General features: G+C 33.9%; 2 protein-coding genes across 2 annotated transcripts; one reads left to right on the top strand and one right to left on the bottom strand.

Annotated features, from left to right (window-relative positions):
• Positions 1-1,625: 1,625 nt before the first annotated feature.
• Positions 1,626-14,956, bottom strand: LOC142613626 (MOB kinase activator-like 1B). Its single transcript, XM_075786062.1, has 7 exons — positions 14,699-14,956; positions 11,209-11,257; positions 9,101-9,209; positions 8,717-8,810; positions 4,820-4,953; positions 4,569-4,732; positions 1,626-2,024 (listed from the first exon to the last, which is right to left on the bottom strand). Exons 1-7 carry the CDS (start codon positions 14,719-14,721, stop codon positions 1,950-1,952), a joined length of 648 nt encoding a protein of 215 aa, XP_075642177.1. The 5' UTR covers positions 14,722-14,956; the 3' UTR covers positions 1,626-1,949.
• A 2,751-nt stretch (positions 14,957-17,707) lies between these two features.
• On the top strand, positions 17,708-18,421 carry LOC142613451 (NDR1/HIN1-like protein 2). Its single transcript, XM_075785812.1, has one exon. The coding sequence runs from the start codon at positions 17,708-17,710 to the stop codon at positions 18,419-18,421; it is 714 nt and encodes a 237-aa protein (XP_075641927.1).
• Positions 18,422-19,247: the final 826 nt, after the last annotated feature.

Here is a 19,247-nt window from a genome sequence, read left to right as displayed (position 1 = left end):
GAAAGAGAAATGAGGAGTATTCTTCTATCCAAACAATGACCTCCTCATTCTTTTTTACAACACTCGCAAGAGCTAGAGCAGCACGATTACATTTTAAAGGAACAGAGACGAATGATATATTAACAAAATGTTCACAAATTAGCTTAACATCCTCCAAAATCCAAGCCACTTCAAGGGAGCAAATCCTATCTGAGTTAAGAAGGTCCACCAATTCAGCAAAGTTGCATTCAGCAATGATCTTAGTGAAGCTGATATTTTGACAGAAAAGAAGTGCAATCCGTACCACAGAAGCTGCTGTCCAGAGTGCATTCAGTTCCTTCCTTTACTTGTTCACATGCTGCTGCCATCACCTCCCCCCTTTGAATTCCGAATAAGCAGCCCCACACCAACAGAAGATGAAGACTTAAGACTGAGAAATAGCAATACTCAGCTTGAACACTGTATCTATGGAAGGAGGGGACCACCTACAGACCGGTCCTGCTAGAGAGGCCAAATGTTTCTTGTTTGCCCCCATGAATTCCAGCTTGTAAATAGAAGCTCTAGACCACAGACCAGCTGGTTTTGGATTAGAAACTTCAAAAACAGCTTTGTTTCGGCAATTCCAGATCATCCAAAATGCCACACATAAGATCTCAAACTCAGGGGATTAACTGGCCTCGACAGGGAACAAATCCAAAGTTTAAAAAGAACTAAGGTTCTGGAATCTGGACACAACACATAACCCCAATCCCTTTTCTTCTCCTTCATACACAAAAGCTTCTGAATTCCGAAGTCAGAGCTCTAGGACCGCACAAAAATATTCCAAAGCAATTTATATACATACTACTTATTGTGATTTAAACTCTACAGGCACTATATAGAATTTGGTACACATTCTTGCCTAAGCGATGCAAGACCTTGACATCTTAAGGTCGCCTTTCATCTTTAGCTATACTGACCACAATCATTGAAATTGTCTCATTTGTAGTAAAAGTAAATAAATTCCAACTTCTACTCACTTTTTTTTTTTTTTTTCCAATCAATTTTGAAAAGTGATTTACCCAAATAGATTTTAATAAAAAAGAAAAAGAAAACCTAACATGGTATATGAACAACTGAACAAGTTACAACTGAATTTTAAAGGAGACGTTGTATGCAAATAAGCACTACTGCACTACTGCAGTGCAGTTTCTCTGAAAAAACATGTAAGGGTATAAGTTACTTCCCCTTACAGATTGGATTACTTCGATAGAAACTCTGGCTTCTCTGTGCTACCTTCTCCCTGGATACTAAAATCAACCCTAGAAACAATAGGCATAGCCATGTCAAAAAGTTTGCTATAACAAGAAGCATTTTGAATTTGCAAAAGTCTTTAAAGTAAATAGCAGACCAAACAGCACTGAAGACGCGGAAGTTGAAACCAAGCCAACACTGAATAGTGAATTCTCAAAATCCTGGAAAGGCCAATAATTTTCAGGTCTGGCCATAAACCCGGAGTCAGAGTGGCATTTGAAACCCACCAAAATGGATTCAAAACATGTTCTACCATTTTTGCAAACAGTCACTCCCCAATGGTTGCTTGGCTGCTTCACTTTCTTGGTCCACAAGGTGAAAAGTAGGCAGAGAAAATTTTGGAAATCAATGAATATAGCAAACGCACAGGATTTCAACTTAAATGTTTTTCAAGCTACGTACATATCAGCTGATGGCCTTCAGCCATTTTCACAACCGCAGTCTTGACACCAATGACTGCTCATGCACTCTTAGCATTTTCTTGATCCACAAAGAGAAAAAATAAAATTAAAAAGTGAGAATTGCTGGCATAGAAACACTTATACAGCACATTCACAGAAATTTGTAATATAAAGCAATTTAGGATAAACTCTACAGTCAGGACCAGTGTTTTTTTTTATATTTTATTTAATTGTGTTTCCCTTGTATATAATATTCTGCCAGGTATGCAGACCCCTTTAGTAAGGAACAATAATGGATTCTATAAGCTCTTGAAGTGGAGCCAGCTCCTTTCTGTCAATTAGCACAAATTCCTGCACAAAACCAGTGCAACAAGTTTAACTAAAAGCTTCATAATTAACTGATAAATTCTTACATGAAACAAAAGGTGCACTTTACATCAGGCATACTTGTAGTAGAAATCGATTTATAACATGTTTCAAAATTGCACATTTGGGATGTGAAAACACATTTTGACAACTAAATAGAGAAATCAATGGGACGGCTTTTCCACTATCTATGTCCAAGATTAATGGAGGGTGTTAAGGTATTGGGGATATTTGCAGACTAGTTGTGTAAGGGTTTACAATGTAGTAAGTTAACACGCGTTTGAAACGTATAAGCAAATTAGCATCTCGAGTTTTAGAAACTCGAGATCTATATTAAAACTCGAGTCTCAAAGACTCGCTTTGCAAGTTAGTGCTGGATGAGGTGGATAGAAAATGCCACATGGATCTCAAGTCTCAAAGACTCGAGTTCTAAAAAGCAAAACCGAGTCTCTAAGACTCGATTTTGTACTTGAACAACAACAGAACTGAAGAAGAACCAACGATCTGACGACGAAGAACAGAGGAAGAACAGATCTGAGTGGGCGATTGGGACGATCTGAGATGCGCTTGTCTCCGCCGATGGGTTTGCCGATGGGTTTTCTAATGTCTGCGCTTGTCTCAGGTTGGGGTTTATGTTTGGGTGTGAAAGTGTTTTGGAGTCTCTGCCGATGGGTTTTCTGATGTCTGCGCTTGTCTCAGGTTGGGGTTTGTATGTTTGGGTGCGAGAGTGTTCTGGAGTCGAGACGATGAAGTGGATATGATCACAAATCGAGTTTTGGAAACTCGATTTCAACCTAAAGCAAATCGAGTTTTAGAAACTCGATTTCAACGTGGCTCCACGTGGAAAAAAGTCCATGTCAAACGGTTGTAGCTCAGGATCTCGAGTATTAGAAACTCAATTTCTACCCAGAACTCGAGTTTTAGAAATACGAGATGCTATTTTTCCACTTTGTTTTGAAATTGGGCAACTAACGAAATTCTTAGCAATCTAATGTTAAATGAAAAAAAAAAAATTCTTAAGGTATTCCATGACCTAAGGTTCTAAACAAATTGCTCCACAGAACCATGATCCAAGGAAACAAAGCTTTCAATATCTTAAAAGAACTTAATGCTCGATTATTTTTAACTGTTCCCCAATTGCAAATCCTAGTGTAAAATGAACAGGCACAAAAATGGAAGAGATCCATTTTGACGTTGGTGCCAACCTTTGCAAATAATGCTAGCTTTGATTTGTTAAAGTGGGATGTTCCCCAATGCTAGCTTTGATTTGATCTTTCTGAACACTTGTGCAGACTATTACTAAATAGGAAGTTGCATCAATCAATGATAATGCAACAAATTGTTGACTTCTTATATATTATTTACATCCCACTATGACAAATTAAGACTTCTGATGGTAGCAAGGCATCACCTAGAGTCAGTATCACTAGAATTTATCTCAAGACATAGTAATATTTGCTGTAGTGCCAACAACAGAGGTCCAAAACAAGCATAAAGAAATGAGAGGAGTGATTTTATTTATTTATTTATTTTTTATAACTCGATAGTGATAATGGGGGAGGAGGGATTTGAACCCTGGGTGTCTCTGTTGGAAACTCCAGAAGGTGCCAATTGAGCTATAAGGCTCTTGGCGAGAGAATTGATTTTTGAAACCAAATCCATCTTGTACAATTGAGTTGTTACCAAAGATTAAAGAATTGTTGCAAAATATTAAAATCACAACACCCAGGATTAAGAAATGTAATTCTCTCAACAAAAATAAAGAGTACAATATTTATGCATAACTTAAAATAAACATATTATATACCCTTTTATTTTAGGACAAGACTTAGGTACAGTACTTAGGTGCTGTTCCTTAGATTCCTCTCTTAAAATTTTGCCCTTTGGCTTTTTTCTCATGAGATGGAAATATATTTTTTAGTTAAGTGGCCACATGACAGAATCTTAAGAGGAGAACCTAAAGAACAGCATCTAAGGTATTATATATAAGTTTTGTCCTTTATTTTATTGGTAAGTTATGCACCAAGTCGGTCATGAACCCATGACCTCACATGCAATGCCAAACACAAAAGTACTAGTGATCCACAAGTATCATATAGTAAATTTAAACACATGTTTTAATAATGCTATATAATTTTTATAATTTAGCCTGTTCTTATCAAAATATATTGTGTAAAAGATTCTGGTGTAACTTAGAAATATTGTCTTTCACAAACCTTTTTTTTTTGGATAGGTTTCAAAAGCATGATTAGGGGAAGAAAAAGGCAGGCTTTTGGATCACCAAATGATCATGGATCAAGGTTCAATAGTTAGATTAGTAGTGATGTCTTACGGTTAATTAGTTTCTCTTCTTTGATATCACGCAGACTGAGTGCAAATATTATATAGAGAATAAATTATGGTATCTCTTTCAAGATCATGCTGATGGTCAATAGATACTAGTTCTCTAAATGAAACCACCATGGAACAGAGAACTCAAAAAAAAGAATAATAAAAAATCATTAAGTCATTGAGATATGGAAGACTTACACAAGTAAATAGTATAAAATGCTTGAAGCATGTATTTAGATGGGCCTCCTCCTTGAGGCTTACAATTTTCTGAAAGTGCGAGTGATAGATGTGGGCGTATACACGGAACAATCTTTTGAATATTGTCTTCACAACATCCTTGAAGTTTGGAGGAAAGGGTGCCCCTATGAAAGTTTTACCAGACAAATAAATATTAAAAAAAATGTTAGAGAAATAATTGAGATAAGGTACAAATAGTCAATGGATGTTACCAAGCTTTTGAGGAAAAATAGATTCATTATCAAGCTGGCCTTCAATCCAGTCCATCAAGAGTTCAACATATCTTGGAGCAGAGACCTCAATAGGTTTCTTGATTTTTTCACCATCTGCCCATCGATACTCATATCTGTAAAATTAATATGCCTATCAGGAACAGTAAATCTGTACTTACAATCATGCATCTATCGATCTAGAGTTTAACACCTTTTTTTTTTTTTTTTTTTTCCTTAGTTTATTTTATTTGGGGAGGAGATTAAAATACTACAGTCTCCCTTAAATTTAGGAGAAAAATCACAAACCTCCCATGAATTTTCAGAAATTAGCCAGTGTAACCTCCTCCCCTTGTAAGAGCAAGATGGAGAGTGAGATCATGAGTTCAAGACCCACTTAGTTAACTAATTATCAATATAAAAAAAAAAAAAATTCAGCAATTAGTGCATAAATTGAGAAATGGTCCAAATTTTTTACTTATCCAAAAAAACAAAATCAGTAATTAGTACAAAAGGGACAATTGTTTCAACAGAAAATAAAAATTGACAATCCTGCCCTCATCATTTTTTTTTAAATAAAAAATAAAACTCAGGATTATGCTTCTTGTTTTAAAAAGCATAAATAAAAATGTATAACATGTGCATGGGGAATAGAGGTAGACATTAGAGATTCAGGGTTAAAGAAAAAGGTCCCAAAAAAAAAAAAGAGGAGGAACTGGACTAGAGTGTATGGAAAGCATAAATTATAGGGGAGGTTTGAGTATCCATGTATTTTAGACAAAATCCAAGGGAGATTGTTTACGCTATTCCTTTTTTAACAAAGGATAGAATAACCCTTAACCCAACAACTCCTATAACCAAGGTGGGTTGAACCCCAAACCTCCTTGAATGAGAGGAGAAGTACCACTAAGTTATAAGATTGTTGGTATGTATTTTAAGAATTGGGATTAACTGAAATGAATTAGATAAAGCAGAAAGGCTGATACATCCACCCAACCCTCATAATATGACTCTGAAAAAATAAAGGCTTCATATGAAGACCATAACTAAGGCCAATTTTACAGCATCTCTAAGGGGAAAATAGTATAAATACATGAATAAAATCCCAAACCAGCATACTATAAAAGTATTAAGTTCAAAACTAACCTCCATTCTGTACAAGGGCAGAAACTAAATACCATTGTTGACAATAATTATTCTTGTTAGTTGTCAATTATTAACAAAAATTATAAAAAGAATACCTGTCAAAATCAATTATTAAAAAAAAAAAAATCAATAACATGTTTAAAAGCAACATTGCATGAATCTATTCTAGCCTGTGATGTACTCATACAGAATTCTACCCTGTCATTTGCAAAAATAGACATAAGGGTCTTGCTTCAATACAGGGACTAGAGTCAAACACAACAACTCCCAAAAATATGGAGAGGGTCACATGACTACAAGTGTGCTATTTGAGTCCATATAAGATAAAATAAATATATTATTTTTATTTAGGTGTTTGTATGCATAACAACTATAGATGGTAAAACAATAATGAAACTTGTTAGTTTTCCATAAGATGCACTATGCCCTCATAATTCAGTTCATTCAGTTCCTAAAGATCAAGTTTTTATACATGTCTAAACGAGTGTCATCTCCTCGAGTGTTCGATGTGAGAAACTCTCAATAGGAGTAGTGTCATACAAATCATAGCTGTATGTTTTAATGTATCAGATACATTAAATATACTACCGCAAGATAAGTAGGTGTAGGAAGTCATGTTGCCTAAATCTATAAGTTTTTAATATCCTTGAAATTCATCCACTTAAAATTAGATTTTAACCAGGGATAGGGGATTTCTTTTAAATCATCAAATGACACACAGTACAATAGAGTCAAAACATGATATTCTAGTAAGAAAAGAATAGATAGATACCCTGTAAACAAATAAGACTTATCAACAGACTCTTTAACCTCTCTTTTTCCATGTAATGTAATCAGCTTATGCTCATTATTGTGTACACCCACATTATCTCAAAATTTTAACAATAATTTATTTCAAGAGATTTATATAAACATTTCATTCCATATCACCATTTAATCAGTTTATGTCATTCTAGGAGGCAGGTTACTCAAAACATTGATTAGTTTGTAGTGTAAATCTATAGGCTTAAAATATGTAAGATTGGAAAAGGAATTTTTTTTTTTTTTTTTTTTTTTAAATTCCAATGTCAAATATTCTGGTAAATGAATATAGGTCAACTGGTCAAGTGCACTTCCCCTTTGAACTATGGTACAGTTGCAATGTCCCTCCTAAAACTAAGCAATGATGGAGCGGGGTGTAATTATTTTGGAATGGTGCTTCATGTGTAAAACTGAGCGTGAATCACCCATTTCTACACTGTGCCACGGCTAGGGAATTGTGGTCTATGATCTTTTTCTTGTTTGGTGTTTCCTGGGTCATGCCTCACTCTATGCAGGAGAGGTCTTCTTGGAGGGGGATGTTTGGTGGGAGAAGTAATGGGGGGGAAACTTAGAAAGGGGTCCCCTTCTGTCTCATGTGGTGTTTATGGAGAGAAAGGAATGCTAATTGCTTTGACATGTAGGAGTTAAGAGTGGCAAAGTTGAAATATTATTTGTTGTACACTTTATACAAATGGACTTCGATGTCTCCCATGTCCTCTATCACAAGGCTCCTAGAGTATCTGGATTCTCTCTCTTTTTTAAAATTTTTTTTTTTTATTATTATAAGTGAGTATCTGGATTCTCTTGAGTCTTCACTAATCCTTTGTAGTAGTTTCTATTTCTTATTTATTTTCACACTGTTTGTAGCTTTGCCCTATGTACACTTCCCATGTACTCGGGGGTAGTTTCATGTTCATACTTTTTTAATGAATTATTTACTTACCAAAAAAAAAATTTTCAGTTAAAGCACTTTGCCCCCTAATGTTAGAGTTTCCATCAAATTTAACGGAAAATTCAAATTTTTGTTAGACATGATTTAGAAAATTTTGACTTTTCTGTCAAAATTGACGGAAATTATAACTGCAAGGGGTAACATGCTCATTACCAATAATCATGAAAGGGGGGAGGGGCGGCATTACTCACTTTTGAATTTTAAGAGGGACACTGCAATTGCAAGTTGATGGGGGGTGGGAGGTACAATTAATTCAAAAATATATACACAACACATCTAGATATCACATCTAGAACCACGCCATCAACAAAATGATCAGAAAAATAATATATACCCTTATTAGTTATAGCAAGTTTTATAGTAGAGGTCATGTTAGATGAGGAAATCAGTGATGTGGTAATTTCCTGGGAAGCACAAGTAACATTGCTACACTGGTTGGAAACATGTGCAAGATAACTAAGGCAATGTGAGGTTGAAAGGACTTCAATTATATATATATTTTGATAAGTAATAAGTTTTATTGATATCAAAAAAAGGACACCCTAGTACACAGTATAGGGGTTAACAGTCTAGTACAAAAATTGCAAGAATCAAGAAAAACAAGAGGAAAACAAAATGATTGGTTTCACAAAGCAGACAACCAATCCAATAAAGTTCTAAAGAAAAATAGCTGGAGGTCGGGCATGAATATTTAAACCAGTGTAACTAACATGAAGACCAAAAGCTATTAATTTAGTTGGAATTTAAAACTTTTTGCCACAAGCAATTTAAGTGGGTGGGAGAGACCAACTTCTCTTTATATTATATGTTACTGTAGATGGATCTGAATCCATCAATGGAATTATCCCAATTACTAGATGGAAAAGCTCCCCCAAAAAATATCCTAATTGGAGGCAAGCTGAAAAAATCAAATGGAAATTCATATTATTGAATTTCTATAAACTAAATACCATAAAAGAAGATGGGGAAAAAAACCTAAAGGTTTCAATATTATTACATACTTGGGGCCTGCAGTCATTGTTGGACAATTCTCATTAGTACAGAATTCTGTGAGGGTACCATAGAGCAAATTCACTTGGTTGAAGAAATCCACAGCTGAAAAAAAAAAAAAAAAAAAAACGAACATCCACATTTCAGATTTGAATCTCATGCAAGAGCTGCAGTAAAGCAAAATTTGATTTGGAATGTCTTTTTACATTTAAGCATCAGCTAAATTATTTTAAAAAAAAAAAACTACACAAATTAGAAAATACAGCAGAGTAACACATACCTAACAGATTGACAGGCATAAAATAAAGGGAAAACTCAGATACATTAAACAAGCTACATATTCTGAAAATGTAAGTGCACACATGCATGCAAGAGAGAGAGATAGAAAGAGTTACTGTTGACAGCAAGCCACTCATTCAAGTCCTCCCCAGTAGGAAGTTTTACAGCCTCCCTTAGGTTTCCACTTCCTAGAGTGGCATCAATGTGCTTTCGAAGTTGTGCTCCCTGCATTAGAACAGGACAAGTATAGGTGCTTTCAGTTATACCAATAAAATAACAATCAGAGAATTGTTAATAAAGAGGCCATATAGTACAATTAACAGAATAAGACAGATCCAAAGAACTAAACCAGAAGCTCTGGAAATGGAAACTTGGTTATCATAACAAAAAGAATATCAAATACATGTTCTACATAGTCATCAATGCATTAAATATGCATATATTTAATGCATTAAATATGCATTTGAAAAGGTACCATTGCATTGACTCAACCTTGTTTCTCTCTCCATTTTTTCCACTCAATTGTTTCTCAGCACATTTTAACCCAAAGTTAACTATTGGCAGCTGTATTTCAAGCACTTGATTTAGTCCAAACAAGGCCCTGATGAACTGATATGGACCAAAGGGGCTTAGTAGGCAGCAGGATAGTCCTTAATGAAAAACATGCTCAAGCTGCAGGCCCCAAGTGGCTGATATTCACATAACAAAAGGACCTGATTTCAGCTAATTCCTGGGTTGTTTCCAGCATAAAAATTGGGCCATGGTCCCCCAACTCTTAAAATTTTTATTCAAATGGGTAATGTCATTGCTGATAGAAGCAATATGATGCAGACGCATATGGATAAACCTGCTTTCCTACACCAAGAATGATTTTTCAGCCAATCAAAAAGAAAAGTATGCTCTCTATGTAGATATATGTTCCCTAAGAATAAAACCCAGTGATATAACGCATATCTGATTCGTTGAGGAGAGTTTTTTTTTTTTTTAATAAGTAATAATGAATTTCATTAAAAGAACTCTGAAATGGTTTTCAAAAGAATTACAATCTAAGATTTACAAGATCCATGAAAACTACTAAAGAATTTACAAGATATCCCACCAATTATAATACAACATTCAAACAAAGAATGCAAAAATATAGATTTCATCTCAACAATAGATTTCTCTACCCCTCAAGCATTCAAATATTCCTTTCTCTCCAAATTGTGTGCATAACACACTCAGGATTAGCATTCAAAATATGAATATAAGTATGTCAACCATAAAGCCCTTTACAACAAGCATAGACATTTATCATATTCTCTAGCATCAACTAGATTTCTAATACAGAACATACAAAGAACCACATCTTATAGGAAAATGAACAGTGTGTAGCAACAAGCGATCCACAGACTCGCAGCTATATGATTAAGTTTTATGTATAATTTTCTTTTATGAAATAAAAGATGTTTCTTTCATGCTTTATCATTATTGTTTGTGTAGCTGTAATTTTTATTTATTTATTTAATTTATATAGATACGATAGAATTTCAACCTATGGCGTTAGCTCTATAATGATTGCTCTTTATTATTAGACTAAAACATCAATCGGTTTTTGGTATAGGCGGGGTTCGAACCCCAGATCTCTTATTTAACAAAAGACTTTAACAATTAAACCAACTAAAACTCACTGTGTAGCTGTTTTTTCTTAATAATTGGAGATTTACTCTTTCTTAGTTGTAAATAATTATTACACTTTTGCTTATTTGGAAATGAAGATCCAACAATTAAAACCTATTTCCAAAAGTGAATTTGTTCTTACATATTTTGAGCCTAAAATCAAGCAAGAGTATGGACATCAATAACTCAGAAGACCCGCATAAGTCTCCCATATATATCATGAAACTTTCCCCTGAATTAAGAAGCCCTAAACAACATGCAACAACAGCCCACATATAGGTATGAACGCTAGAAACTCATTATCAAATTATATAGATGGAATCATGGAAGCGTCATTCATGTACATCGCTTGTTTGTACATATATAACAGTGTAGTGTAAAAGAGAATACATAAATACATACATACATACATATATACGTGTGTGTGTGTGTGTTTGTATTAATTTTTTTCCCCCTTGAATGGGAGGTGAACAAAGAATTCTGGATTTTCCAAAGGGGGTTTTTCTTTCCTGTAAGACCATAACCAGCAAGAAAGAGATGTGACTAGATAACAAAGAGACTTAACCTTACTCCCTGAGGGTGCACTCTTCTTTGGGCGGAATGTCCTTTGGTTTCTGTTTGCAGAAGAATTACAAAGAGAATATATATCAGCAAAAGAGGTGAAAAACATGGTTTTATAAGGCATCAATAATAAAATTAAGTTTAATGTATTAAGCAATATTTATGAACAGCACAAAACCATGATCTTCACAACTACAAGAACACACACACAGACCAGAGGAGCAAGAGAACTACATATGGAAACTTTGGCTGGCATCAAGTCAGGTAGAAATTTGAATAGATACTCATGCCCAGCAACAATAATAATTTCAAATTAAAATAAATAAATATGTACAAATAACAAATAGTCTGAACAAAACTTCCCAATGCATTCTTGACACACTCTATCCTAAATTGACTAGCTTTGGGACAATACATTTGTATGCTTTGAACTTCACCATGCTTCTCATATGAGAGGCCCCTGTTCTAGATTATACAAGGAGCCACTACTAATTTAGTAAATAGAAACCATTATACACACAGCTTACCTGTCCAAAGTGTACCATCTAATTTTTATAAAGCAAAAGCCTACTTCCTTTTAGTTTAGAACCAACCATTGAGCATATGTATATCTCCCCTATATGTCCAAGAAATACACGAAGTCATCCATATAACACTGCCGTCACTATGCAATCAAACTCTCTCTGAGGATCTCATAATAAATTCTTAAATAATAGTGATGTCCGTCTCCCTTTACATTCATACCCAATCATTGATTTTAATTATTTTTAAATTTACACACACCCCCAGTGCATTTTGAACCCAAAACCTTACCCTCCAACCTTTGTTATGGGGAGAGAAGGTGCCCTTTGAGCTAGAGCTCATTGGCCAATCTTTTTTTTCTCTCTCTTTTTTTAATGATTTTCATTTAAACCTAACCACAAAACAGATTTTCTCTACCAGGGTGTGTTGCATTGCTGGATTTTGTAAGAAGTTACCACTAAAGCTTGGAAAAGGCAGATGAAGTGTTTCATGACAAAGTCACTCTTCTTAAATTCCCCAGCATCCCTTTTCCATTGTAAAATATAAAAATAAAAAATAAAAAAAGGACGCATCCTACAATAGCTAGGCTATTACGTGTATCACAGAGAATCATTCCTATACTAGAAAGGAGCAGCCAGAAGGGCTTCTTTCTTAAAGAGAAGGAACAGAAAGAGAAGCCAAATGAGAGGCCTAGCCAACTACACATGTTTATCACCTCCAAGTAGGATATGCAAGCACAACATATTATCCAAAGACTTCTTTTTTTTTTCTTTTTTTCTTTTTATCAGTATCCAAAGACATTTAACTGACTAAAAATGGAACTTTTTTTTTTTTGGATAAGTAAGAGAAAAATGGAACTTTTTTATGTGTCAATATCAGATTGATTTCCCATGACAGATTTGATGCAACTTAAAATGCACAAGTTTTTCATTTGTACTATTATATTTAAACTTTACAGAGGTGCCGCCGGAGGAAGCAAGCCCTGTCCTTGGTGCCATATCTTTCAGGAAGTTACATTCTGAAAAAAGCAATAGCCAACTAGCTCACCAATTGAGCTGTCATTTATATATATATAGTGGAAATGCACCTATTGCGTATACTATTTATTTTTCTGCTAAGCAAGATTGTAATTGCACAACATAAAATTACTTTTAAAAGAAGTAATTAGGATATAAAAGAATGAGGCTACACATCTAGTTCACCAAGTCAAACTATCATTTATTACATCTAGTGGAAAATGCCTTTATGGCTTAAAAATAATCAGCATTATCTATTAAAAATACATCATTTAAAAAATGCACATCACAGACATTTTGAACAGTCATGTTCAAGATGCAGACAAGAGATGTCTACCAGAAGAATGGAGATATCTTCATAAACAGCCAAATGCATCTGAATCCATAGATGTGAACAAGTATATTAATTTTTGAAGAAGCATATCTACCAAGTCTGCATACATAGTAATCTAAAGGATCGAAACTTCTAGAAAGCAAATACTATTACCATAATCAGCACTTTCTTTTTCAGTATTTGAAACTTTTGGTCATTGTGAAGACGACAAAAGATTCCACTCGCACTTTCCCTTTCTTCTATGTTAGAGTGAAACCATCACATCTGTTCCTTTCTAATAAAGGAAAGATTCTCCATCATACATGCAACATGTTGCATAACTATTATCAGGCATGTTTTTTTAGTTTTTATTAATGGAAAAGGAATGAATGGAAAGTTTTTTCATAAAGAGCAAAACTATTATACAACATTTTGTTCATTTTTTGCAAATAATCAGCATTGACTTCATATGAAATCCAACAGCACAATGCACTCATGACGTCAAGGGGAACTCCCCTCTTTAGTGTCGTCTTTGAATACCCAAAATTACCTTAGATAAAATTACCTATTTAATAGGAGATCAAAGACCAACAACTAAGACTGAAATAGTGAAAGACAAATTCAAGAACCCCAATTTAAAAACTACCATCACTCAAATTCTGAACCATATTCTGGCCAATGGCCACTTTCCCCTTTGGTTTCTGTTTTTTTCTTTTTCTTTTTTATAAGTATTTCCGGTCTCTTTCTTATAACTAACTAACTTCCCACATCTGGCAAGAGCCTTGTAACTCAACTGGTTGGAACCTTCTAGTGTATCCATGACATCTAGGGGTCAAATTCCTCCCCTGTTGTATCTACTGTATTATAAAAAATAAAAACTTCACGCATCTATCCACACAGCTACTTTTATCTCCAATACATGTAAGTGCCAAAAGCCTTGTAACTCAATTGGCTGGCACCTATTGGTGCTTTAACGGAGCCATTTAGAGTTCAAATCCCCCCTCCTCTAACTATCAAATTATCACCAAAAGAAAAAAAACACCACAAGCATCTCGTGCTCGATTTAATTCAAAAACAACTATATAATGCTAAAATGGAATGTTGGTTTGGATTTTGGACTCATTCAAGAAACTATGTATAAATCAACGCAACTGAGCCTGCAAGAAATGTAACATAACCAATAGAAAAATGCCTAACAATTATTCAAATGGAAAACTAAGAAGCTTCTATTTTGTGTTAGTGTTTTTGCCACCAAAAAGAAATCCATGCACACTGGTTGATACTAATAAATTATTATAAAAAAAAAAAAAAAAGCAAATTCAATGAAATATTGTAGATGTGCATATGGCATAATATGAACTAAGAAATTGACCAAATAATCAAAGATCAAAGCTTTTGAACCCATTTGCAATTGCATGCACATACACATACACATACACGTGCCTTATAAAAATAAAAGCCGAAAGGGTATCTAAAAAAATCACTAAATCTTCAAATAAAGTAACCCAATAAACAACAGATCTGCCATAGCTAAAAGCAAAATTAAAAATCCAAAAAAGAAAAGAAAATAATTTTGAGCAAAATAAACAGATAAGAATTAAAATATCAAATTCTAAAAAGAAAAAGAAAAGAAAATTATATACCTGCCCAGACCAAAGAGACTCATAGCTAGTGCGAGAGATTAGAGATGTTGTTGAGGTTGAAAAAGAATATGATTGCACACAGTCACTGACACTACCCTCTTCTTTCTGTTTCTGGTTTCTGGTTTGGTAAAATTTGGGTGATATTTTCAAACTGGTCCCTCAATATATTCTTATTTTACGTGGAGGAGGGTCCCAGAGAATTTGATGCGAGATATCATGCAATGGTTGACCACCTGACTCCTTGTACTGTTTGTCTGTTTGTCTTTGTCCTACTGTACTACTGTAAAACAAAAATATGTACCTGTTTTGCTGCTTTTGCACAAATGAAAACCAGAAAAAAGATAGTTTTTGCACAAAAGTATCTGCGTTTTCGGCTTCATCTTAGTTCAGTTAAACGGGTTGGGCTAAAAAAATTGGTGATCCTAAACGGGTTGGGCTACAGCTTTACTAGTATTTTTCATATAAAAAAAAGAAATGAAGGGTGTGTTTGGCAACATCTTATAGTTTTTTTTTTTTTAACTTTTATATACAGGGTCCGTTTGGATACAACTTATTTTGCTGAAAACTGAAAATATTGTAGTAAAATAATTTTTAAATATATAAATAATACCGTGAGACCCATTTTTAATATTTCTTCTGAATAAAGTGATAGTGGGTCCTGTGAATAGTGCATGAACAGTACACAATGTCTTTGCACAGTGTAATCTGCTTGCATGAACAGTGTGGGTTACTGTTCATCTACGCATTTCAGCTGGCACTTCTCAACGTTTATTTCGTTTTACTATAGCGTGGATCTCAGCGTTAATAAAATGCAAACACTAAACGTGAGGAAAAAACGCAATCCAAATGCTCACACAGTTTTTTAAAACCTCAATTTTTTTTCGCTTTTTCTCATATTTTTTTAATTTTTTCAAAATACAAATATATTTTAGCACACTTTCAACAAAAAAGTTAAATAAGATATTTCCAAAATGTTGAAAATAACAAAATTTTAAATAATATATAGATTTTTAGTTTTACAAAATTCACCGAATGATATCATCACCGTAAAAGTTAGATGATTTTCCATTAAATGCCCAAAAAGAATGTAGTTTTGGTTTTTTTTTTTTTTCATACATTAAAAAAATATGTGGATTTTTTAATTAAAAATTAAATAAATAAATAAAAGCAGAAAAAAATTAAAAGAAAATAATAAGTCTCCATAGCTCTAGTATAATTATAGGGTGACAACAGTGCATTCCTTCAACTCTCATTCTCTTAGATATAGATTTTGTTCCTCTTGAGACAATAAAAGAGATTAGCTCACTTGCAGCGAACGAGATTGACAATGGCAATTATCTTATGAGTTTAATTGCAAAAAAAAAAAAAAAGATTTAAACCAATATTTTGAATCTTTTAGCACACCAAACGATGTAAAGATATTTCAATCTAAATTACTTGATGCAATCAAATTTATATTGTAAGCTCAATTTCTATAATCTTATTGCTTTGTGGTCAAAGTCAAACTATAAAGAAACTTTTTTGTGGCTGCTATTTGCTTTATCGAAGTCATTATCTTTGATGGATGACATTATATCGAAAATTATATGTTGTACCCGGCATATATGCCGGGTCTCTCACACAGAGGCGAACTTCACAGTGTGTGGGACTTACCAGTGCGTGAGTGACCCGGCATATATGCCGGGTACACCATATATCAGCTCGACATTATATTACCTTTACATGATTCAGTATTTGGAGTTATTTACTTGATTATATGATATGATTTAAAAAATTTTAAAAAAAATTAAAGGGCCAGATCATGGGTCACAAGGGTTGACCCAACCCGACTTGGAAAAAAAAAAAAAACTTGTCAAGATACTGGTCAATTCATTTTTACTCCAGGTTTGAACCAACCCGGCTGGTCAGATCAATAACCCAGTGAATTGGTACCTAAACTAGTCTAGTTATCTAATTAAACCACTTATACAATTGATTCGGTAAAACCCAGCAAAAGTGTAAAATCAAATGAGTTTTTTTGTAACCCATATAGGTTGTTTTCACCAACTTTTATAGGTCCATTGTAGGATTGTATTAAGAATTAGAAGCACAGTGAAAATAGGGGATTTATAATGAGGTTAATGCATAACTTTTTTTTTTAGTTCACTACGTAATCTATTGGGATAGTAACTAGTGAAATATACAAAATGCATAGAGAATATGATTTTGGAGTTTGAGACATGCTTTTGGTCCTAGATTTTTAAGAAATGTTATGATTACATCATTTTACTTTGTGTTTTATATAGTGTTATTACTCGTGAAAACTGAAAAGTGGCTATTTTTTTACAATTAATTTTAACTAGTAATTTAGGTATTCCTAATTTTCATATTTACATACTTATGATTTCTCAGATTTAGTTTTATATTTATATTTATATTTATTTGACCATGTAGTTCGACTAATGACCAACTAATTGAACTAGTGATCCAACTATTAAGGATCAACATCTAGTATGGGTTTGACCATACTAAGATTAAACATTAATTCAAATCTTTAACGTTCTTTCCAACAAGATGTAGTTACTGTTGCAGCACTTTCTAGAACAAGAAATGCACCCACAAGGCAAACGGACGTGCGTGAATCTTGTTAGACCCTAATCGTTTTGATATAATTCAAAACTTTTGCTAACAAAAAATTTTAATCTCTAAATATATATATAGTTTGGATTTGCTCCTTTCAATCGGCTTAATTAAAATTATGGTCATGTTTGGTACTCGAATTTAAATACATGTTTTCAGTTTTTAAACAACATTACAAGTATATTCACACTTTTTCATCCACATATATTTCTAAAAAAATTTGAAAACTATTATTTAAACACACGTACAGCTTTATATATCTGTAACAGTTGCATTGCATGAACAGCCTTTTGTCAAAGTGTTCAGAGATATTCATGGAATACCAATGGACAAGAACATATTTTGCAAAATCTCTCTATCTTTTGCTTCTCTCTGAGTGTTTAAAAAAAAATGGCAGCTTTGGGTCCCAGAAAAGTTACAGAAATAGCAAGAGTTCACCCTTATAACATTGATGATGATGACCCTCACCTCCATGAAATGCGACCAAACGAAGCTCTTGCAGGTAGGACATATAGAGTTGGTTTCATTTTAGCTGCCGCATTGGGTGTATTAACCAGTGTTGGCTGCTTGATCTTCACCATTATGTGGTTCACGCCGAGACCAAGAAGCCCTACACTTTGGCTCAACTCTCTATCCATACCCACCTTCTTCGTCACCTCCAACTCTACATTAACAGCCACATATGATGTGGGCTTCACCTTCAAGAACCCAAACCAGATTTGGAACGTTGTGTTAGGAGGAATTGAGGTCATTATATTCTACAAAAAGCCATATACTCTTGCGACCACGACTGTTAATGAGGCCATCCATTTGGGTGTGGAGAAAGAGAAAATGGTGGAAGCAAAGTTTGAGGAGGGAGAGCAATGGTACTGGGGAGAGTCGATACTTGAAGAGCTAAGGAGGGATTTTAAGGATGGTAATGTGAGCTTCCATCTCAACATAAGAGCTTCGGTTGCATGCTATGGTTCAAGGTGGGCGTTGTCGTCGTGGAGAGAAAATGGAGCTGTGGTGTACTCTTGTGTGCATCTCAAAGTTGCCTTCAATTCCACCACTGGGGATGGGAACTTATTAGGTTTTCTGCCTAGGCAATGCCATTTACGTTGATGGTAATCTTATATCACACCCTGTCCCTAATGCTGTTTTTTTGTTTTTCCCGAAAAACATGGAGAAACAAAAATTCCAAAGTATCTTAATTTTCTATGTGTGGGATTTTTTTTCCCGAATTTTTTGAGTACGAAGTCTTATACAATAAGAAAATTAATGAAGAGAAATATTATTCTCTATTTTATTTTAGAAAAACATTTTACTATAGACATAAATAAGAACGGATTGAGTTTGTAGTTTGAGATTACGTTGATCGTATTCAACTCAATGTAAGATTTTCGGCTTACTTTACCTTATTCTACTCTCTTTCAATTGAAACTGACCATTATTTGTGCAGCACTTCACCTAATCAAGGTGTTATACAAAGAGTAATGTTTATTTTACACTAGCTGTTTTTTGAAATGAAATCGTGACTTAAAATTACAATTTTAGTGAAAAAAAAATGTATGTGTACGATTGTGTGCAACAACCGCTGTGTACTAGTATATACCCTTATATAAATATTTAGCTAGCTCTTATAATAAGTGACAACCCTAAACTTTATATTTTAAGAGAGAATTATTTTGATGTATTTGCAGCTTGGGTTTTAGGAGTGTCTTTGTGCTATTTTTGTAATCTCCCTAAGTTCTTGGTGAAATTTTCTTTTCATTGTTACCTCTGGACATAGGCCCATGGCCAAACCATATAAATCCTTAGTTTTCTATCCTTTGTGTGTGATTGTGTCCATTTTTCTTTTTAATTTTCTTCAATCATATTATTTGTTTGTGAGAACTTTCTTAAAAACTTGTAATAGATTTTACAATTAAGCTTAAGTGGGAGTTTTTCT

The sequence above is a fragment of the Castanea sativa genome, chromosome 10, assembly GCF_040712315.1.
Source record: "Castanea sativa cultivar Marrone di Chiusa Pesio chromosome 10, ASM4071231v1".
Classification (NCBI taxonomy): domain Eukaryota; kingdom Viridiplantae; phylum Streptophyta; class Magnoliopsida; order Fagales; family Fagaceae; genus Castanea; species Castanea sativa.
This window is presented reverse-complemented; position numbering and strand designations above follow the sequence as displayed.